Raw genomic sequence first — 24,742 nt, 5'->3', positions numbered from 1 at the left:
GCTGTCCTTTCCTTTCTGTAACTCTGAAAGACCAGAAAACAACTCGCCAAAATACTGAGTGTATGGGAAATCTTCAGCAAACAAAACCCATTTTTTAATGTCCATAAGTGTTATTGCTCATTTATACTGTACTATCATTTTTAGTAAAACTATTTTTCTCTGGTGAACATATTCACAGAATGTTCTGACTACAACATATCCATGTGTAGTCACAGTAAAAGAAAGTTCCACTGACTATAATAACAAGGTGCAGTAAATTACCTCACAGCATGTGAAGAGATAACATCTACCGGCATAGTTCCTTCTGGCTGCTGCCCCAAACTGGCCTGATATTCTTCTAATTGCTCTGCAGGCACATAGGTAATGCTGCAATACAAAATGTAACAAAGAAATTAGAATGCTCCAGGTGTTTGGGGAATTGTTCAGTTGTAATCCACAACTGAATTCAGCCAGAACGCTTGCTTCTTAAACCAACAGATTTCCTTTGAATTCCAAGGGAATTCAATGATTCTGAAGAATATGAACATTTTCATTTTTTCTTCATAGGCTGGCCTATACACAAAATATACTGAAAATAAATAAATTATCTTTTAAAATTTTTTATTACATTATAAGCTGTGCTCTATGAATTCACGAAGATACCAAAAGTACAACTACTATTCAAGATGTTTTGAAAGAAACAACACGACCCCTGTGCTACATGTGGAAGCTTATCTTCCTTAGCCTGCATCCTATGGCAGTTTTAATGCTGGGGGAAAACTCTTTTCCCCCCTCCTTGGAAAAGGCACATCACTGAATTTTTGCTCATTTCCCTCATCCTCCCCCCCCCCCAAAATGCCCTCTTGAACAAACGTTTGTTCCCGACAGCTGGAGGGAATGCTGTAAGAATGGGTTGCAGGGCTGCAAGGGACAGGAGTCTGGAAAATTCAATGGCTTCCCACGATCAATGGCTCTGAAAGTATAAGACCGCCAAGGATTACAACCCCTGGACTTTTTATAGTGGCCAGGATACCCTTACGTTGGGTGCCATTTTTTGTTTTCTGACAATTAAAAGATTTAATAATCATAAATAAAATGTTATCAAAAATGGCACTACAACTATGTCACATGCAGAAATAGAAAACGCTCCCTTTCTTTGGAGTACAACATCCAGAATCCTACAGCTGGTATCCTGAACATGCTGTTATACAAGCTGTACTCCAAAAAAGGAATGTTTCCTATTTCTGGCAATAATTCTTTCAAGGAGAGTCACCACACCCAGTGTTTCAAGGGTTTTTTTTTATGCCACATTAAAGCCTTGCTGCTTTCTAATATTTTAAATATATGATGCTATTTGGTTTCTCAGTCATTTTAATGTTCTTAATGGTATTTATGTTGTTTTAGTCTCTGTATATTTAAAAAGACAATAGGTAAGCGTGAAACATGCATCTTTAAAATATAAGGTCTGATGTCTCATTACTTAGCCCAGCTATTAATTCTTTGTAGCTATATCAGCGCAACTGGGATGAAACTACCTATTACATCATTTGCAGACACCAATTCAAGCTAACATGCCATCCCATTTTTGTTATTCCTTAAGTGGATGATTGTTAAAAGAAGGAGAAGCAATAATGATTGGAGTGATAAAAGAGATAGTGGTAAGCATTGAGAAAACAGCATCATTGTCCAAAGGTGGAAAAAACACCAGAAGAAGACTGCATGCAAAAAAATGTGGATTCTGATTTTTAAAAATAGAGATAAATTAATAAATAGCACCAGATTGATAAAAATCTAGCACTGCTTTAAGCAAGTCAAAACAAACAAGATTGTAGCCCTTAGCTAAGAAATGAAAGTCAATGCACTATGCCCAAGAGCTTTGGATGGTCGTCACAATTTCCAAATTAGACAGAAAATAGCAAGAGATTTAGACAGTTATACAATTCTGAATTGCACAGCATTTGTCTCTGGTTAAAGCAGAATTCAGGAATACGGATTTATTAAAATGAGAGGTAGTTCACAAGCCCCAGCACTTTAGTATTTACAGCTTCCATGACCAACTGCAAATCTAAAAACTGTAATGGACCAAACTGATTGCACATTTGCTCCACACTCAGCAGCAAAGTAAAAATGGATTCATATCCTGCACCAACTGAAATCAGAAGACAGAGGTGTAAACATGATGCAGCATGCAATGCAAATGGAAATAAGCTGTATGCTTGATTCAATAGCCACACAAGAAACCATCTGTATATATTCAGAAAGGACACACACTGAATAAAGAAAATCTGCGGTCACAGTCAGGACAGGTTACAATATAGTTAGCAGGCATGATAATAAAGTGGATTCATTTGTTACATAACGGAGAAAATAAACATTAGTGACACAGAAAATATGACAGAGATTAATCCAGATATCAGTACATCCATGAGCATATCAGTGACTAGCACTTTAGGAATATATTCTGAATAGATGACACCACTTTAGCATATTCCAAAAATGTAGCAAAAAGAAATTTTAACTAGGCTGTCTTGATAGCTGAAAGGAAAAAGACTGACCATTTTCTGGAAACTCATTGAACAAATACATCTAAATATCCGTTTTTGAAAATGAAGTGTTCCTTTGGTTTTAAATCAGAAAATGATAAGCTCTATTTAAAGACAGGATCTAACAACAGACATCCACTTGTAGGAGAGTAGAATCCAGAAGATGGAGGACAGCCATCACCCCTTGTCACTGCAGCCCATCATGCACCTTACAAAATGGCTCTAGAGGGCCAGGGAACATCCCAGAGCTGATTTTTAGGAGACGAATGCTTGTGCCGCCACATAACAATGGATTTAGACATATAGTTTCTTGGCAGATTTATATCTGCCCTTTCTTCAAGTACAGAACTTGCTCTCAGACAGCCTCCTGTCCAAAAACTGACCTGAGCCACATGTACTTAGCTTCAGTACATTTGCCCCATCATGTGTTCTTAGACCATGGCCTGTGTATGTGCAAGAGGTGATTTATAACTGAGAGCTGGCATACCAACATGCCTGAGAAAGGCTATCTTTGGGGGCGGGAGGAAGCAAACTAGATCTCATAAACACATCTCTCATTTTAACAAATTGCTTCAAAAAAGGTCATTTTTATTAAACACTTCCAAAATATTATTCTTATGTTAAATTTGAGTAATTAATCAGTGACTCGATTTTAATAATACACTTTAAGTGGATGAAAACATCTGTATGTGTCTGTAAATATACATGTAGTGTTGTACCTATATCTGGATATATCCCGGCTACTTTAGATGTTATGAAAGCATGAATGGTTTAACAGACAGGTTGGAACATACAGCTATAACAAGCTTTTGAATCACCAATACTCACACATAAAAGGGGGCCTGATCATCAGCAGGTGTTGGAGAAGATCTAGAATGTGAAGCATACGACGCAGCATTTTTTTTACAATAGTGTTAACAAATGTCAGTGACTTGTGCTGAATGCGAGATGTACACACATGTAGTTAAAAGTGCTCACTCCTATTTTCCCCCCTCTCCACCTCCATTTCTTTCCACACCTCCCATCAGGAAGCATCTGCTCTTTATTGGAGTGTATAGCGTTGATTATTAACAAGCAGGAAAAATAGAACTGCAATCAATCTTTTATTCCTTGATCAGAGATTCATCGCCACACGTTCAGTTAAGGCAGGTGAATTCTGAATCAGCTCAGTAATTATCTGGCAGATGTTACAGGCAGCTGTTACAACTGCTCCTAAAAAGCAAAGCCCTAAATATTATTATAGAATTGTAAGGTGAGAAAGGAAACCACACATTTTGGTAAGGCTCCACATCTGCTTTTTTTGCTTAGGAAAAAAAGTACATTTTTCTGTGCACAGAGAGACAGATAGATGCGCACAGGGAGAATAAAAATATTTGCTCTACTTAATGCATATGTCACAATCCTAAGGATACCTCTTAGGAAGAAGGCTATGCTGACTTAATGGCCAAAGTTCTATTGCTTAGCACAATAAATTGGACTAGAGTAGGTTCACTGCATCACTGAGGATTTGGTGAGTCAACTCCTCTTCAAGTTCCATTGATTCAAATGGATGTATTTTCTGCAATTTACTATGTTAAGCAACAGGATTTTGGCCAATGACAAAGTGAGAGCTCTGAAACAAACTGCTGCCTTCCTGTACTGGGTCTGTTAACATCAGAAAGAAAACTTATGCACTTCAAAACAATGGGAACAAAGGTACTAATTAAGCAGCAATAAATCAATCCTATTTACTGTAAGTGGCCTTTAAAAAACACTATATTTTACATTTCTAATATGTGCTAAAAATAATGCAGCATCTTACAAAATTATTTACAACAAACAAAAGCTTAACAGACCATTTTAATAAACTTTTTAATTTCTATGTTTATGTTTTAGACAATCTGCCCTCTCTCTATTTCCAGAAAAGATGAAGTTAAATAAAAGTTAATGTTTTCCCCGATATTTGTCAAAGATGTACTGAAATGTTAGAGCAGTTTTCTTCCGTCTTAACATCATGTGTCATAGTTTCTGCAATAAACCCTTTTTACACTGCTGAAATATTCCTCAAAGAAAATGACATGCAATAAAAAAAGATGCCAACAGTTTTCCTAGATCATCTTTTTGAACAAATGTTTTCACTGGTACTTAGAGCATATTGCAAATAAACAAGGCATTTCTTTCTGCTCACGGAAACTCTGTGCCACTCAGGTCCCTGGTGACCATGCTGGATTCACAGGAGGAGGAGAAAGCTGCATGCACACTTTTGGCCTCACAAGGAAGTATAGAGACCAGGCAGTGGAGCAGAGGAAAAAGGGGTCATTACCATCCAGTGGTTAAATACCTGGTCTCCTTTCCGAAAGGGATAAGTATATAGTCTTGATTAAATATTAAAGAAAAAGAATTGGGAATGAGAGCAAAGCAACCTGTTTTTCCAGAAGTGATAGCAAACAAAGCCTCTAAGAAACTGTTATTTTTTTTTGGGGGGGGGACGACAGAACCTCTTCTAATTCTCTTGCCAGGGGCAATGCTGAGAGCTGCAATCCAAAGAAATAAGAACATAAGGTGACCCCTGCTGAATCAGACCAAGGGCCCATCTGGTTCAACTTCCTGTATCTCACAGGGGACCCACCAGACGCCTCTGGGAGCACATGAGACAACTAGATACCTGTCTCCCAATACCCCCCCCCCTGCATCTGGCATTTAGAGGTACCTTTCTTCTCAGCCTGGAGATTACACATCTCCATCATGGCCTTTTCCTCCAGAAATCTCTCCAATCCCCTTTTAAAGGCATCTAGGCCAGATGCCATAACCACATCCTGTGGCAAGGAGGTCCATAGGCTAACAACACAACAGGTAAAGAAATATTTTCTTTTATCTGTTCTCATTCCCCCAACACTCAATTGGAGTGGATGCCCCCTGGTTCTGGTATTGCATGAGAGGAAAAAGAGATTCCCTCTATCCACTTTATCCACTCCCTGTATAATTTTATACGTCTCAATCATGTCCCCTTTCAGGTGCCTTTTCTCCAGACTAAAGAGGCCCAAACGCTGTAGCCTTTCCTCATGAGGGAGGTGCCCTAGCCCAGTCATCATTTTAGTCACTCTCTTCTACACCTTTTCCAGTTCCACAATGTCTTTTTTGAGGTGCGGTGACCAGAACTGTATGCAATACTCCAGGTGCGGCCTTACCAGCGTTTTGTGCAATGGCATTATAATGTTGGCTGTTTTATTTTAAATCCCCTTTTTAATGAAACCTAGCATGGAATTGGCCTTCTTCACTGCCACCGGACAATGAGTTGACACTTTCATCAAGCTGTCCACCAGGACACCAAGATCTCTTTTCTGATCCATCACGGACAGCTCAAAACCCATTAAATGATAACTAAAGTTTTGATTTTTCACCTCAATGTGCATTACTTTACATTTTCCTATTTTGAAATGAGTTTGCCATTTTGGCGTCCATTCTCCCAGTTTGGAGAGATCCTTCTGGAGCTCTTCACAATCCCTTCTGGTCTTCACTATCCAGAAAAATTTTGTGTCATCTGCAAACTTGTCCACCTCACTGCTTATTCCTGTCTCCAGGTCATTTATGAACAGTTGAAAACCAGGACAGATCCCTGGGGTACACCACTTTTCACCTCTCTCCATTGTGAAAATCGTCCATCAACACCTGCTCTCTGTTTCCTGGTTCTCAACCAATTCCCAACCCATAAGAGGACCTGCCCTCTTATCCCCTGACTTTTCCAAACTCTGCCTCTGCTCCTTGCAGTGAGCCACCAGCTCCATGCACCCTTCAAATATACAAGTTGTGTATCTCTTTATTATATTAATATATGCATTTGCTTAAAATACCATTTTGTATCTAAAGTTCATTCAAAATGAAAAGGAATGCAGTTTTGCTGTGGCAGAGGCACGTTACAATGCTTCGATTTTTAAGATTTTCCTTCTGAGAAAGGCATTTCAGGATTTAATATAACAGTAAGAATATCACTGTAAAGAAAATCACAATCAGAATGTTTTAGTTCTTAATTATGGACATTCAGTTGTCTAGGGGATGTGCAGAGAATGTTAATTCCTTCGGTGTAGTGCACAGATTGTCAAGTTCCATGCACAAATCAAAGCACTTCTGGCTGCAACTGATCAACGGGCTGGAGTATCTATTCATTTTGATATACAGTGGAACCTTGACTTACGAACGTCCCTACCTATGAACATTTCTACTTACGAACCGCTCCATTTGCACAATTTTGTTTCGACTTGCGAACGGAGCTTCAACTTACGAACACAAAAAGGCAGGGGGAAAGGGTGGGAAATTTGAATTTACTGTACTAACTGTTGGTGGTGAAGAGGCTGCTTCCCTAGCCCCAACAGCTAGGGAAAGGGATGCAGTGGGGGTAGCCCAGAGCCAGGAGGCTTCAGCCTCCTGGGTGTTCTGGTGGCAGCGGGGGAGGCAGTAGTAGCCCAGTGCCGGGAGGCTTGAGCTAGCCAGGCACTTAGCCGCTTGGCCCCGGCTGCAGCAGAGTGCCAGGAGGCTTGAGCTGGCCAGGTGCTTGGCTGTTCGCCCCTGGCCACGGCGGAGGCAGCAGAGCGCTGGGAGGCTTGAGCTGGCCTTTTAAACTTTTTTGCAGTCCCAGCGTAGGACTTGCTCTGTTTATTTTTATTCTTGGTTTTTTTTTAAATGCTGGAATGGATTAATGTTTCGACTTATGAACATTTCAATTTACGAACACCGTTCCAATACGGATTAAGTTTGTAAGTCGAGGTATCACTGTATTCCACAATAATCTTGAAATGCTCCTTATAAATCTATAAATTGCTTGAGAATTATAATCTTCTTTATGGCAATCTGAACTCATTCTGTTCATTTGAAATCCTGTGTTTGATGTTGAGCTTTGAAAAGCAAAGGAATACAAAGAATTACCACAGCCCTGTTCCCAAAAGCCAACCCAAACAGTTTTCATTTAACCGTACGTACTTTATATCTGGTCCAATAAGAGAATGCCTTCTCAGCATGGCTCTTGCTTGTGCATTCGTTAAATTAGTGGTGGATTCTTCATTGATAGACAATATGCAGTCCCCCACACCAATCCGTCCATCTCGACTAATGGAACCACCATGGATGATGCTACGGACTATCATCCCTGAGCCATCTTTATTGGAACTTACTGTCATTCCTTGAAGAAAAATAAACAAGATCAATTTGTGGCAACTATAACATGAAATATAAGAATAAACTCTGGGCCATGACAAGATTATAGACTAAGTAACTTGAAAATTAGATAATTTCCAAAAGTTTTTCTTTTCCAATACCATAAAACCAAATTACCTTCTTATTAGTGTTATCAGGGACAGAGTAATTATTACAGTTTCAATCGAAATTGGCTGGTGATATTTCTTCACAGACTGAAACACAGCCATGACTCTTCTATTGCTTGGGAGCCATTACCCAAAATACAGGTTAAAATCCTTCACTGACCTTGGGGCTCTTAGATACTGCACTGAAATACTGAGAAAAATGTACTTTTATAGAGGAAGCCTCTACAAATCTGCTCAGAATCCAAGCTTCACTGAACTAAATGGAACAGGCAAGAGGACACATTACTGCAATCTTAATGAGGCATTATGAGGGAGACTGGATAGTCTTATGAGACCTTAGTCACTTTCCAGATTGTGACAGCATTTGTATTTAGTAAAATTATTTAGTAAAAGGTGAAAGCAATATATTCCATTAACTAATTCCAAGAACCGTTTTAAAAGCTATCTGGAAAATGACACCATATTTAGTTGCTACCAGCAGCAGCAATGGGCGACTTTGAGAGCATTGGTCTGGTAAGATTATAGATAATATTGTGGCCAAAATATAGCATAAACCTATATAGAGCTGCTACCTGAGATCAAAGGAAGAGCTGCTGCTACTTCTAAATGATATGAGGAATTTTAATTATTGCAGCATATGAAAAGCTGTGCTTTTCAACTGAAATGAAGTAAATGCTGTCTTCACTTAAATCTCTTTGGGGAGCAAATTATGCAAAACTGAAACAAAAATATGTAAAGATAAATACACTACCTAAACTTGAATTGCCTTTTGTAATAGTAATAGTCCTCTCAAACTTGCTCTTGCTTGCGTTTGGGGTTGTAGAACACCTCCCAGTGTGTGTTACACTATTATTTTCCATCGAGAATACTTGATCCTGATAAGAAAACTGTGTCAGTTCATAGCTTCAAGTATCTGGAGAACATTATTGGATTTTCTGTAATTTACAAATTAGAGATGGTTTTCAATCTGCTACGCATTTGTGTAATAAGAATACCCACATTTCTAGTATGTTTACAAAGTTTTTATTTCTCTTTAAATTAACCACACAGAGCCAAAGGTGGGAATGGCGGAGGTAGCAAGTAACTGGTAAAGCATAATACCCATTGTAGTAAAACACTAATGATTCCTATAAAGCAGGCAGAAACAGAGCGAGGGGGTGGGTAGAAGAGATTCTATAACAATTTAGACCCACAAAGTACTCTTTCTAGGTAGGTAACTACCCCATGTTGCCTTTTTTTTCATGTTAGCTGAAACTGCAAATATGAAAGGTAAGTCTTGTATCCCTATGTCAAAAACAACATTACCAACTGAGAGTTATTTGGAAAGTTGACTACCGGGTAGAACAGTTTTCCTGGAAAGCATGTGGCATGTTGTGGATGAGGGTCTGGCAACTCTGACAGGTCTGGAGACCAATTCTAGCCCCCAGGACTCAATAGCAGACTTAACCTCTGTTACCACCAAATGCTCCCAAAATGCAGTGATCCATGGCAACTGCAATGGGGAAAATATTTTTATTTGGAAATCTCAGTTTCACTTTCCCCATATACCTTGTTTCACAATAAAACTGCAGTGGAAGTACCATCCATAGGCTGCTTGCTGCTTACTCCTAGTGTATAGCACAATATTTTGGAATAAACCTATGAGCATCGCCTGCAATCTATACACTCACCTTTCATTTCAAATTCATTGGGTTTTTCCTAAACAAAAGGCTCTGTGCTGCTGAATGATCAGGAAAAGAAACACTTGGGAAGCACTTGTATCATGTTAATTTAACTAATTTTAAGAGAAATAGAGTCAGCCCTGCCATTTCTTTGTATAGGCAGGTCAGTAGGTTTTATAGGGACAACTTGAGAATTCTGAAATTCATGGAACTATATTAATCTCTGGAAGATTATAAACTCTCCCTTTTTGTGAACAGTGAACCTATTACAATCATTTCACAAGTACTGTATATGGAATACAATTCTTACTTTCCCAGTGGAATCAGATGGCAGTCTGGAAGTTAACTGTGCACTGTGTGATACTTCAGATGTTAACTGAGACTCTCTCCAATTACTTGGGTTTTCATGTTCAACTTGTGTCTTAGAAGAATGTGCCGTTGGGTTCACAAGAAAAGGTTCAGGAGGCTTTTCTATACACACATCTGAAGAAGATTTGCTCTCCAGTCCTCTTTGCATTAGATCCATGGCGTATAGATTTTGTTCTGATACCTGGTGGTAATTGACTGAGACATCTGAATGTTCCTTGCAAATGGTCTACCAAACAAGAATAATTGCAGAAACTTTGAGACTATTATTCAAATGTCATATGCACGTTATTCCTGTCATTGTAATTTGTGGAATGCTTGTTTAAATAACCTGGGTCACTGACTTCATTAAAATAAAATAAGATTAAATGAAGTGACTAATATAATGGATGGGGGGAGCGAACATGGAGCATTATAAAATCTTCACAGTATGCTGCTAGTAACACATTTCCAGCAAGTGCACATCATTCTCTGAAGCCAGCACCAACCAAGAAAGTGAAAGAATCCGGACTAGATCTATAATTACAGTAGTCCCAACTAAAGTAAACTTTATGGAATCAACAGAATTTGTGTTACTTGTGATTAAGAAATCTTCATCATTTTAATAGTTGCACTCTAGTTGAGAGCAACACTGGATTTCACCCTGAATCTTTTAAAAATCCCATTTTAGCCAAAAGGCCAAGAAGTAATGTAGATACTTTGAATGCTTTTTTATTGTGAAGTCTCACTGCCATAAAGATAAGTATAAAAATACCTGAAGAATCTGATTTTAATTAAAAAGACATATAATTATAATTCAAATAATACTGTAATATATAATTATATATTATATATATAATATGCCATGAAATCAATTTCAACCAAATACTCAACTATTTACTCTAGCATTATAAAGGATTATAAAGCCTACAAATTCAAGAGTAAATGAATTCTAAATCGTGCAAGACTATAGATAATGGTAGATTAAATCTATCCATGCTAGTCAAATCTGTTAGCACACAAGACTTTCTTCCACTTTGCTTCCCTGTCCAACAATCCACTGGACCTGCCAAAGTTCTGTCCTGAAATATCTCTCAGCTCTTTGCAGTGGACTATGAGGGTGCACAGGGGCCTGTGGGAGGATGCTTGTTGAAAGCAACTCCATTAGCAGAGTGATATCTTTCAGTCTAATCCTTATGTTTATAAACTAACGCAAAACCCTTTTTCCTAAAAAATAATTTCAACTGAAATGAACAAGATTTGCCTCAAATAATACATGGATTTTGTTTAGTGTTTTTGATTCTGTAAATCTTTTTCTTTAAAAGCCCTTTAATTTTCTAAAATTTGCTTCGGAGCATACGTTTCTGATACTGCACTTTTTCAAACAAGAAACTATATAGTGACAATCTACATTGTGCTGTTTGAAAAGAAGCCCCCCCTTACCAAAAACAAATTCCTGATTTCATATATTCTTTCATTTCTACAAAACAATAAGGAAGCCTCACCCTGCAGATATAAAAGAACACAGAATAACAGCTATGCCACCTGCACTGTCTTCTACATTCCATTTTACCTGGTTCCCACCTACCCCTAAACATGGCCACTGTGCATATATAAACTTCTGCCTTTCGTCCTGTAGCACTGCATAGATTTCCTCTTTGTGTTACTATCTTTATCTGAGCAAAAAAGAAGTATTACCAATTCTGAACATGTCCACTTTATTTTCATTATCTAAGATAGAGAGATGAGAGAGAACGCCTTGACGAATGCCAATGTGACATCTTCTGTAAAACCAGATGTGCTGCAGAATGTACATTTCCCAGTATGCCTTGCATCTAATCCCTTTAAGTAACAATTACTCAGTTAAACAATGCAATCTGTCTCACTGGCAAACATAGGTACATTCTGTTGTGGATTAGAAAATTCCATTAGGAGATAAACTCTGGCTGTCAGCCTCATGGCCAGCAAGCCTGAAATGCATCCGAGATGGGACAGAACTAGCTGGGGAATCACAGGTGTCAGAGAAGGAGAAGCATCTCTTTTCAAGAATGTACACAGCAAACCACTAAGAAAATGAATGAACATCAGCAGCAGTGATGATGCCAGACCTACCATGAGTATTAAAATAAACAGACAGAATGATTCAAGCTTTTAAAACAATTAACCATTTGCAAAGAAATCAAGGGGGAAAACTAATACATGAGAAAAAGTAAAAGACACCATTGAGCTAAAGAATGGCATGGCATACGCATACAAGGTTCATATATTTTAGAAAAATCTGTTAATTAACTTAATAAAACTTCAGAATGTTGATGCCATTTTCATTCCAATTTAATTTTAACATCTTTCTCAGAGCTTATTTGCCAACAAGTCGTAACAACTAACTGCTTGCTGTTAAGAGAACTGAGAAAATGACTATGCCTAAACTGTAATGCACGGAAAAATATTTCATGTTTTTAATGAAAATATACCTTAAAGAATTCGGACCCTTTCATAAACAGAGCAGCTTACAATTATACTGTCTCTCTACAAATGCAACGTGTGACTTAAGTTTGCTGAACATTTCATTTTTGGAAGTCTGAAAGGTATTCAGTCAACATGACTACCTAAATGAAATTGCTCTTTAATCTAATAACAACCTACAACAGATGGAACTATCCATGGCAACATCAGCAACTCAACATGCAATACAGAAGCGAGACAAACATTTTCACGTTCAAAGTTGATTTACTGCCATCAATCAAATCATGCTCTGTTTTTAATTTTTACCTTGGGAGTCGAAAAGGGTAGTGAGGGGTTATGCTTCAGATCGTCGGTACAGGCACTGCCAGGCAGAACTGGAACTGAAGACTGGAACGTACCATCATTGTCTGGGGAATACTGTGATTCAAAGGTGGATTCTTCCACTAGATCTGCCTCACTTGAGTCCACCTAATGGCAAAGGCAATTTAATCAGACAAGCTATCTGCTACCTCAGTATCTCATAAGCCTCAAAAATTTGCATCTGTGGTGAAATGCTGTGTGCTACTTGGCTTCACGATACCTTTCTTTTCCATTTCTCCCACACAATATAACTGAATGCAACAAGGTTTTTTTAATCTTCAACTATGCCTTAATAACTGCTAATTCGATGCTACAGAAGAGTTATTTGAGACTGTAATTTAGAACTGAATTTGAAGTATATCTTATAGGTAGTGTTTGATACTTGGAAGAAAATAATGATGTAATGACTGCTTAATACTGTGCATTTTTAATGTTCCTCTAAGCAGATATATATATTTTGATACATATTTAAGGAATTTACATATCTAAAACCCCAAGTATTTTACTGAGATATGACTTTACAAAAAAAGAAATTACTATATTTCATCAAAAATATAAAGCTCATCACCGGTAATGGCTGCTAGTTAACAAACGTTAATCAGTATGACATATAATTATTAATTATGAATATGATGATTATAATTATTAATTACAATTTTATTTCAGGATTTATCTTATCTGTTCTTTCTTTCAATAGTTTACAATGCAAACAGCAGGGATGAAATCCTGATCCTACTGAAGTCAAGAGCGAAACTCCTATTTTATCCCAAAAATCTGAACTCAAACTTCCTGCCAGACTGAAATGTAGTCAAATGATATGTTTAGTAAACAAGTTTTAACTAATCAAGAATCTCAAGTACAAAAAAATGTGGCTATGAAAATGTAAGCCCCCAGGAAACTCCAGCAAAAAATTCTTGGGAGTGAACTAAACCAATGCAAGAGCACAGCTCCCATTAATTTGTGGGAAAAATTTCCAATTACTTGTGCCCACCTATGAATGTTGCCAAATTAACTGATTTCAAAGTATCTACTACAAATGAGATTCACCCTCATTCAAATTCATGCCTTAGACTGCAATCTTATACATTAGATGTCGTACTGAAGCCAAAGGGAGTTCACTCCCAGTGCAAATAATACAAAATTACAGCCCCAGTAAAGGATTCTACATATTACTTAAACAAACAGTTCCCAGAGTTTCTCATACGTAAGTAGCTATCACAGAGCTAGTTTACTACAGAGAACACAACTTCAGTATCCTGCCCATTCCAGAAACAAACAACACAGTTGGGAAAAATTAATGAAGATGTATGTGTTGGGGGGGGAGAGGTGTTAGTCAAGTTCTAAAAGTCAGCACTTTCTCAAGTCAAGGAGATACATTTACCCACCAGTAGTTTGATTTTTCCATGCTTTAAATATGGGAAGGAAGGCAAAGCTTACATGTCTGGGAAAATATTGGGAGTCTATTTTACAATGAAAGTGCATCATTATTTTCATGATGCAAAGCTATCTGACAAATCTTTAAACATCTATTTACATTACAGGCTTGTTTAGAAATATATACAAATCACATATTTGCCAACTTCAGCACCAACACTCTTCACACTGATAAGTAAAGTGATTGATAAAAACAATGTTCTAATGAAAATATCCTGCACTTAAATGATATCATGATATACAGGCACCTAACTTTCCCAAGGAAACCTCTAGAACCCCCTAAGTGCTTAGTTCTGGCTACAGTTAGGCACTCTATATTGTCGAACTGTATTGCTATGGGCAGAAAGGCAACAAACAAATGTATTAAAAAAACAAACACTAAAAATATCACAGGAATGTTATCTTATTTTCTTGCTTTAAAAAGGGACAACACACACACATACTGCACATGTATCTTGGCCTTTGAAAAATAACCTAAAATCTTTTTTTTCCTGTAGACAAAATAATATTGGCTTAAATTATTTCTTGTTGACATATACAGGCAGAAATCCTGCTGATTAGCATAATAAATCACATTAGAGTAGGCCCATTAAATCAATGGAGAGTTAGTGAGTCAGCTCCTCCATAAATTCCACACTATGCAACAGGATTTCAACCAGATTTTTTTTTTTCTGATACCAGTACTATGACTATCTTAAGCACTTGAAAAGAAACCTAAGCAATTTTTAATTGCATCTTTTTACATATTACAAAACCGAGATCATTCCTACATCTTTCACAGACAAAATGCTGCTCAATATCAAGACACAGATCAAAAGGTTTTTCACACATTATCATGGTAAGGAAGTGGCGACTAACCAGAGCCAGCTCAGCGTGGAAGAGGGCTGAATCAGCTAGCCCCTCCTCCTCAAAGGACTGGGCAGTGTAGAAAAGGGAATCTTCCTTAGCAGACACATAGCCCTCTTCTGGTGAAAGCTGCAGAAAGAATGAAGCTCTTGAGTTCGAAGATGGCCAGTGTTCAGGCAGTGTGAGTAATGTCATGTAAACCTTCGATGAATTAATGTCAATCTATGGAAATCCCATTATAGTTCTAACCAAGTGTGATGAGTATACAAGTATGAGAGGAAAATCTGAAAAATGAGGCATGGGTGTCCTTGAGTTTGATTTTTTTTTCTACCCCAGTCCTGCACATGGATGATACCTGATGCTAGCACCTGAAAATCTGGAATGTTTTTCCTATCCTGGCAATGATCTATTACTTACCACTTTAGTTTCTTCCTTTATGGCAAAGAGCCTGATTCCCAATACAGTTAAGCCAAATAAATTGGATTAAAACTTATTTAGATCCAGTGACGTCAATCCTACTTATTTATGTATCCCAGCACAATTGTTTGTAAATATATCATAGCAGGTAAGTCTATCAATGGCCACAGTTGATATATTTTACCTCCAGTACCAGCAGCAGGGTGGCTCCAAGCACAAGGTGCTGGAGAATCTGGAGAAAACAGGAGATTGTTCTCATACCCTTGCCCTACTTGTGGGCTTTTCACAGGGACCAGAATAATGAACTAGATAGGCCTCTAGTCTGGTCCAGCAGGGCTTTTCTAAGGTTCCAGAGAATTCAACAGCATTTACCTCCAGTACAATGAATCTGGCATAAGATGCATCAACTATGTTCATCATAGGAAATTCTACCTAACTAGCTAGTGGATCAAGCTATAAGCCACTGTCTTGATGATACATCATCACTATCATCATTATTATGATGAAGCTACCAAACTAGATCAGTTCTAAAAATATCATGTTTTGTCTTAAGAAATGCAACAACTCCAGACATTTTAGAAAACAGGAAGAAAAAAACAGCAGCAAAATCCATCCCTTCCTGCCCATACAAAAATTAAGTACAAAAAAGACCAATTAGAACATTACTATGTGGATATAGAAGAATGGTATGTCTGTAGAGATGCAGATGAAAAATTAATATATTAATGGCCTTAATTAGTTCAAGAATATTCCATGTATAAATGTCAGGTTATGAGGAAAACTGGCATGATTTCTTTAAAAACCCAAACTTTTTTCTACTGTATTTTTGGAGAACAGCCTTCCCTTATTCTCAGATTTCTATGCCCAATATAGAAGATTCTCAAACCAAAATGACATTTATTAATCTCAACCACAGCCCTTTTTGCAGATGAGAGACACCGTGGGCTAGCTGACAGACACATGTTGTTCATTGCTTAAACCTTCATTGTTCATTGCTTAAACCTTTATCAAAGGTTTGCACATATATGATTTAACCATTACAGATGAAACACCACACAGAGATTGCATTATATCATATCAAATAAGCTATTCTACCCTGTTAACCATGAATTGCTGAATAAACACATGAAGTAGATGGTTCTTGGCAAAATATGTAATCCAAATACATAATACATATACAGTATAATCCTTACAGGCAATGGTTTACAGACTCCTATTCTAACTGTTCCCACTGGTGCTCCTTTTAGTGCTTGCACAGCTTCCTCCAGGCTGCCATTTTCCAAGTTGATGTCATTGACAAACATGAGCCTGTCTCCTGGGAGAAGTCTGCCATCTTCTTCAGCAATACCCCCAGGAACTAGAGAGCGGATCACAATCACTGTATTTGCAGGATCCACTGGGTCCTTATACAAGGAGAGGAAAGGTGAGAAAATCAAGTCACATGTGTATTCTTGACATCAAAAACAGTAAATTATATGCAAACCTGATTTATGAAGGGCTTTCTGAAATACTTTTCAAAATTTGCATGGATCTGCCCTAATAGTGAAGTCTTAGCTCAGTTGCTTAGGTATCTGGCGATGGAGCCAGAAGCTGGGAGTTCAATTTCCCACTGTGCCTCTTTGACAGTGGATAGATTCAATGATCCATAAGGTCCCTTCCAATTCTGCAGTCCTACGATTATTATATGAGACATGGGTACATATGTACACAGCAACTCTCAAGCAAGGAGCCTCTACAGTTATTTCAGTTGTGTTCTGCACCGCACAAATAATACTCCAACAAATGATATACACTCTGTCCAAAATAATAGATTGTTTCTTCTTTATCTTCATCTAAATGAAACATCTCTGGTATGACAAAAACATTGAAAGATACAGATCATGGTCTGCTTATGGGCTTTTGATGGATATATCTCCCAATGGATGGAGAAGTATTCCCAACTAAAGTAGACTTAATGAATCAATAGGATTTATTCAAATGCTAACCTACCACTTAGTGGTTGATTCAGTAAGTTTACTTGACTGGAAATAACAATTGGATTTTGGAAAGAACTTTGTAGCTCCATCCTAACTCAATTAAAAGACTTAAGGAATGTGCTGATATGTTAGTACAGCATGGCCTTCCACAAAGCCCACTTCTTTTTCCATTTAAAACACTGAAACCTGTTCAGAATGAAGAACCAAAATTCACATGAAATGAATGAAATACATAAAATTACGCTGACAATTTCTGTACTCAGTGTACCACATCTGACAGTAATATCTTGTTTCAAATTGTTTTTCTGCAATGGTTTCACACTGTTTTTAAATCTTTTTCCACAGTAAAATAAAGAGCTAAGAAATTACCTGGTAATCTAATATACTAAACCCTAGTCCCATGCTCCCTTTTTCTAGTTCAATTTGCTGTATTTCTGTTTCCCACATTGCCAAAGATGATCCTTGAACCTCATCTGTATTCTGGCCCATAGAAGTCATTTCGAAGTGAGCATCATCTGTTTCTGAAGAGCCAAGGAGTCCACTGAGGTCTATATGAGGCTGGCAAATTAAACACAGTTATTTTTACAAATACAGCTATCAACACCACACTCTCAAAAGTGCTCCATCATTGCATTCCATGCTATTAATTTTTTCATTAATAGCTGAAACCATTTACAAGATACTGTCATAAATACTCCATATCAGAAACTCTGCTGAGACAAAATTGTCAAATATAATAAATGTTTAATATCTTAGTACCAAAGATGCATTTGTTTTATAGTCCCAATCCATAACACGCATAAGCAGCAAGCCAATGCCAGCCAAATTCTATCTAATGCCTCATGGAGCAGTGGTTAAACTGCAGTATTGTAGTCAAGTCTCTGCTCACAAACGGAGTCTAGTCAGGTAGCTGACTCAAGGTTGACTCTGTCTTGCATCCTTCTTCAGTCAGTAAATTGTGTACCCAGCTTGCGGGGTAGGGGGCAATGTGTAGTTTTCATAATTAAATTATAAACTGCCAGGAGACAGCTTGTGTTCTATGGGGGAATATAAAAGCAGCTTTTTTTTCCTATTTGCTTTGGTGTAAATCCTACTGATGGAAGTGAGACACATTGGACCATAAAGAAGGCTGACCACCAAGGAATTGATGTTTTTGAATTGTGGTGCTGGAGGAGACTCTTGAGAGTCCCCTGAACTGCAAGGAGATCAAACCTATCCGTTCTGAAGGAAATCAATGGAAGGACAGATCCTGAAGCTGAGGATCGGATACTTTGGCCATCTCATGAGAAGAGAAGACTCCCTGGAAAAGACCCTGATTTTGGGAAAGTGTGAAGGCAAGAGGAGAAGGGGACAACAGAGAACGAGATGGTTGGACAATGTCATCAAAGCTACCAAGATGAATTTGACCCAACTCCGGGAGGCAGTGGAAGACGGGAGGGCCTGGCGTGCTCTGGTCCATGGGGTCACAAAGAGTTGGACACAACGACTAAGCAACAACAAATCCTACTGATTTAACTGGAGTGTCATAGGCGCCTATAAGGCCATTGCGTCCAACTCCCTGCTCCATGCAGGAAATACAAATCAGAGCAGATTTGCCAGGTGGTTGTCTAAATTTCTCTTGAATGCCTCCGATGTTAGAGCACTCACCACCTCACAAGGTACTTGGTTCCATTGCTATACTGTTCTAACAGGGCATTTTTCCTGATATTAAACCAAACTTTGGCTTCCTGTAACTTGAGCCCGTTGTTGCGTGTCCTGCACACTAGGATGATTGAGAATAGATCCGGTCCCTCCTCTGTATGACAGCCTTTCAAGTATTTGAAAATTACTATCAATCTTCTTTTCACAAGGCTAAACATGCCCAGATCTTTCAGTCTCCCCTCAACAGGGCCTGGTTTCCAGCCCCCTGATCATCCTTGTTGCCTTCCTCTGAACTTGTTCCAATTTGTCATCATGCTTTTTGAAGTGCAATGTCCAGAACTGGACACAGTTCTCAAGATGAGGCCTAACTGAAGATGTCCAAGTACATGGACAATGAAATGGAGCCTAATAAAGGCTTTGAACACTGGGAAATGGACCAGAGAAAGCATGAGTGACTTGCTCTTCATCTTCAGTACTCATCTTTATGATGCCTGACATGGTCAGATGCACAAATTTGATGTATGGGGACAGTGACAGGGAAAACACAGAAAAAAGTAGAAGTGAAAAAAATCTGCTTCAGATTTTGTAAATATATGGAGGAGATATCAAATATTTCATATTTCCTTTATCCCACACAGTCAAAATATCCAGAGGCAGCCTGAATACATAGGAGGGAATTTTCAAACTGGGTATGTGTGTCCACACTGCTTTAAAGTAGTAATCTCATTCCTATGTTACTAATTATGTAGCATTTATGTAGCATTTCAGCTTGACAACATGCCACAAAATCCCCATCTCTTTTCATAAACATAAAAACTATGGGGGGGATGGAGAGAGTGTGATTATCCCAAAACACTGGTACAATTAGTTCTGTATGCTCAAAACGATGTTAGAATTGTTCTTGATCAATATCTGCCCATCTGACTTTGAAACACAGTTTCAAGTATTTCTAAAGTAACAGCAATTATTTGGCCAAAGCTATTTTCAGGATCCCTTCATGGATTGCTGCCTTGTCATGGTGGGCTTGAGTAATTCAGAGAAGTTATGAAAGAACTCCCGAATGCACATTCCATATCCAGTAATCAAAGGGTTGGATAATATCTGGAACAGAACCACATGTGTACATACAAGACATGCGCCTTTATCCTGTATTACCTGCTCTGTCATCAGAGACTTGTCCATTACTGATTGAGTAGCTGGTGGAGCTGCACGGCAACACACCATTGTAACTTTGATTGGCAGCTCTTTTAAAATATTTACTACATCCTTGTGATTTTCTCCAAGCAATGATATTCCATTTACCTGCCAACAGGAGAATATACTCTTAAAAGAAATAAGAAATATATTAAAATATGGTGTTCATCCAAATTAACATCACTAAATACATATAGCCTGTTAAATATACTGCAGAGAAAATGCAGCAGCAAAGTAAGTAAAAATGCAAGTTCAGTTTCTGGAAAATACATGTAAAAAGATTAAAACCATGTCACCATCCACTAGGAACTTTCCAGGAAACCAGTGAACAGGACAAGAATTTATCAAGAATTCAAAAATGTGGTTTTGCATAAATACTACTCAAATGAATAGGATTTGAAAGGTGAAATATTACAGTGCTTTGTAGTGTGCTGTAGAGCTGGAAAGGCATTTTGGGGGTTACAACTCTCAGGATACTCCATACATCTTTGTTTACATTGACTGGAGTATTCAGGGCATTTTAGATCAAAAAAGAAACTTCTCCGATCTCTGCTTTATTAAGAGTTTCAGTACATTCCTAGTATTTTTATTCTCCTTTGTGAAATACATTTAACGAAATATGCTGAATTCTAAATGCATTAATATTATAAACAAACAAACAAAAATCCCAGGAGAAGAAGAAATCAGAGATTATGTCATACTTCTAGTAACTCATCCCCACTGAAAAGCTTGCCACATAGTCCAACTGGCCCTTCAGGCAAAACAGATCGTATGTAATGATGTCCCACTGTAGCTTCTAAGCTTATCCCCAGTCCGCTGCTTTCACTAAACTTGTTCACATCAGCCACCTAGAAAGAATCATAATAGATCTTCAGAACACTAACAAAGGGGTTGTTTTTAAAATTGCAATCAGATGTGTCTACAAAGGATTGGTAGATTTAAAAGCAGTAACCATAACATTTTGCCACAGATGCTCTCCTTCTAAGGTACAACTTCACTTCTTTCAAAAATCATCCATGCTCATTGATACCTCACATCAAAACAAGATGGAATCACAATGTAAGCTGAAAGGGAGCAGCCAGCTGTAACTTCCCATTCTCCTTTTCAAAAGGAGACAGATGCTGGAGCTACAGCTGCCCCAGAGATGAAAGACAAGTCAGAATGAGAGAGAGAGAGAGAGAGAGAGAGAGAGAGAGAGAGAGAAATAAATAAATGGAACAAATGACAAAATCAAAGGTTCTGTGTTTCCTGTTACACCAGAAGTCACTTTTGTGGGTGCCCCAAAAACAATGGCTAACAAATAACAGTACTTTGAAACGGAAATGTTTCCAACGCAACATACAAACTCTGGATTCCTATATTCAACATCAATATCACACACAGGCTGTCACCCTCTGGGAGCAGTTAAGCGTGCACAGGATGCACTCCTGACTATAAAATCCTCTGAGAATTACTAATCTCCAGGTGGAGGAACAGCTGTACTATTCAGTGAATGGAAGCTGTTAAATGTAGCCTCTCCCACTTCACCCCATGTATGATGAAGGCCCACCCTCAACCAGAGGTACACTGATAGCTTCATAAAGAGCTTTAACTGCATATTTTGCATGAGAACATTTTGTATCTTTTCTGTAACCTTTTGGCCAAAATGCTGCTTTACAAAATATCGATCTAAAAGCTAGGGAACAATATGTATGGCTAAAATCCTGTTATTTAATGTAGTAAGTTGCACTACAGTAGGACCTCTGGATCAGTGGGAATTTGGTGAGTGAACTTCTTTGTAAGTTTCATTGATTTAAAAGGGCCTACCCTAGTTGCAATTTACTTTAGCACAGTAAACTATGACTAGAGTAGGCGTATTTAAATCAATGCGTTAGCCAATTTAAACTAATTGTGTTGTGAGTACTGAGTGGTGTTAACCCCTTAGGCCTTTCCCCTCTGCTGGAAGCCCAGGGTCTTTGTTCCCAGTAGTCTGCTCTGCACCTTATAAGCCTTCCCACTCCCACAGCTGTGGTGCAGGATGCTGTCACATCACCAGAACTGCAGTCAGATAAAAACTACCAGTCCAGTTGGCTTCTTTAGGAAGAAGAGAGGGTAGTCATTTTATCATTTACCTCAGGCAACAAAAGAATTTGGCTCAGCCCTGATATGAAGAGATCTGTCACCTACACCCTGTCTTCAGGGTGAGCTTTCACACCCAGTTGGACTGTGTTGTTTATCATCAAGAGTTACTCTCTTCTAAACAGTTTTTCCTAAATTTTAGAAAACAAATGCAGAAATCGGGGGGGGGAAGAGGGGGCACACAGCAAGGCCATCAGTCTACTTACCACAATCTCATAATTTGCCCCCAAAATTGCTTGCCATTTGTTTTGCAATGACACTTCTTCATCCATGGAGGATAGCTGAATTACTCTTTCTAGTAATTGTCACAGTTCATTAAAAACAAAAAAGAGAATGGTATGAATACTTATGGGCTACTCTTACTGGATTTACTAAAAGAGAAAAAAATAGGAAAAACAGACATTGCAATACTAGCAGAAACACTGTACAGTGATGCCTCGCTAGACAGTTACCCCACATGAGTTTTTTTGCTAGACATTGACTGTTTGCGATCACAATAGCGATTCGCAAAACAGTGATTCCTATGGGGGAATTTCGCTGGACAATGTTTGGTCCCTGCTTCGCAAACCGATTTTCACTAGACAACAATTTGCTTTTTGCTAGACAATGATTTCGCTAAACAGCTATTTCAGTGGAACGGATTATCATCATCTAGCGAGGCACCACTGTAATGCATTTTCTCAAAGCTTGTGATATTAAAACAATCCCAAACTTTTTTGATTTTGTTTCAAGATTTTTTTTACCATATGCATCAAGTACTTAAGAAATCACATCAGTTTATGGTGAGATTTTATTCCACAGAATTTCTTAGTTTTCATCATACAACATTTCTACTGAATACTAATTGAAATACCCTTTTAACACTTATCTTGCTATTCAGATCAAAACTGCATCACCTTTTTCCATTTAGCCTGACTATTCAGTTTAGAGTTGCATTACTTCATGGATCTTCTTTCATCTCCTCTCTTCCAAAGAATACTAATTGTACCCAGCCCACATCCTGAATAACTAGGTTTTTCTCTGGCTACCCTCCGCTGCACCTTCTTCTTCCTAAGAATGCAGAAATTACATGCACCATCTGTCTTCCTTTGACCCAACTGGTCTTTATAATTACTCATGTTATTTGTTTAACGATACAAGATAAATAGACCTTTTTGACTATTGTGTGAATTTAAAATTAGAGCTGTAACCTACATGATAGCAAAAAACACCAATAATGCAGCTTCCTTTTTTAAACCAACAGAACGCAATCAATGATTGTATTGTTTTCAGAAATGCTACTACTGCTCAGTGTTATTGGCCTAACAACATTATGCTGTTCAGCACTGAAATACATTTAGTTTTATAAAGCAGAAACAACTACTGACATACTAATTGGTATATACATTATACCTTTTCCCAAACTACTTCAGTGATAATAAGAGACTTTAGATTTTATTACTGAATGATAGAAGCAAATAAACCTTCTTTTAGTTACAAAGCTCACACCTTAATAACATCCAAACACAGATAATATTTTCTGTATTTGTGAATGATTTTTAGAGTTTTGCCTCTCAAAACTATGACTTCCTTTCCAGAAACTAGTATTAAAACATGGTCCCTAGAGGGCAGTGGAAGAATGCCACTTCATGAAAGTACACTTCTGCTACGCTTAGTCCATCAAAAAAACATATTGGTGCAGTGTGGATAAGAGATCCCTAGTGGTAGTGGAAGAAAGAGTAAATGTATCCAGAGAGTGAACCTGTGTTTGGGGAAAACAAACTGGGAACACTGGGTGAAACGTCACAGGGTATAATACGCTGGCATGGTGGACAAATGTTATATAGTCCTTTGAGAATTGTTTTTATTGTATGATGAGAGAGAAGTTTTGCTGATTTAGAGTTATCCGGTTGATGGGCAATGATGGCTGAGATATAGACCTTTAAGGTGGAATGAGAGAGTCCAAATTTGGAGAGATGGAGTAAAAAGGTAGGCAGTGTCGTCAAGGAGACAGGTACTTCAGGTAGGTTATTTGTTTCAGTGAAGGTAAGAAAAGCTTTCCATTTGTTTGCATATAGAAGTTGAGTTGTAGGCTTTCAAGCTCGATCTAAAACATTCTTCAAGGCGGGAGTATCCTCCAAGCTGTCAGATTCAATGGCAGGATGTCTGGATGGTACACCATCCTACCATCCTGTGTCAGGAGGTCGGGAACCAGAGGGAGTCGGAACGAGTCCGTCGACATCGACCTGAAGTGAGTGAACATGGCTGCCTCGGCCACCAGGGGGCTAGGAGGATCGCATTCAATTGGAAATGTTGAATTCTGATGATTTTCCTTTGAATGAGTGGTATTGGTGGGAATAGAGTAATCCCTTGTCCCAATTTGTCATGAATGTGTCCTCAATGGAGTTCTCATCTGTTCCAGCTCGAGAGCGATATACACTGCATTTGGCATTCACACTCAACGCAAAGGCATCTATGGATGGCGTTCCCCA

At 38.2% G+C, this 24,742-nt stretch overlaps 1 protein-coding gene across 22 annotated transcripts in view; it reads right to left on the bottom strand.

Moving 5' to 3' along the window:
* MPDZ (multiple PDZ domain crumbs cell polarity complex component) overlaps positions 1–24,742 on the bottom strand; it is a 127,703-nt gene that overhangs the window by 56,414 nt on the left and 46,547 nt on the right. For 10 of the 22 annotated variants that reach the window (XM_078384964.1, XM_072992114.2, XM_078384973.1 and 7 more), the window contains 12 exons: positions 22,478–22,566; positions 20,855–21,001; positions 20,115–20,261; positions 17,688–17,876; positions 16,536–16,745; positions 14,938–15,054; positions 12,592–12,753; positions 9,788–10,072; positions 8,568–8,703; positions 7,476–7,674; positions 3,351–3,392; positions 262–366 (listed from right to left, as the gene is read on the bottom strand). In XM_078384964.1, coding sequence (XP_078241090.1) covers positions 262–366; positions 3,351–3,392; positions 7,476–7,674; positions 8,568–8,703; positions 9,788–10,072; positions 12,592–12,753; positions 14,938–15,054; positions 16,536–16,745; positions 17,688–17,876; positions 20,115–20,261; positions 20,855–21,001; positions 22,478–22,566 — 1,828 coding nt within the window. The remainder of the gene's footprint in view (positions 1–261; positions 367–3,350; positions 3,393–7,475; positions 7,675–8,567; positions 8,704–9,787; positions 10,073–12,591; positions 12,754–14,937; positions 15,055–16,535; positions 16,746–17,687; positions 17,877–20,114; positions 20,262–20,854; positions 21,002–22,477; positions 22,567–24,742) is intronic. The other 12 variants (XM_078384967.1, XM_078384972.1, XM_078384975.1 and 9 more) reach the window with 4 other exon arrangements.

This window comes from Pogona vitticeps, chromosome 2 (assembly GCF_051106095.1).
Source record: "Pogona vitticeps strain Pit_001003342236 chromosome 2, PviZW2.1, whole genome shotgun sequence".
NCBI classification, from domain to species: domain Eukaryota; kingdom Metazoa; phylum Chordata; class Lepidosauria; order Squamata; family Agamidae; genus Pogona; species Pogona vitticeps.
Note: the sequence above shows the minus strand (reverse complement) of the source record. Positions and strands in the feature narration are given on the sequence as shown.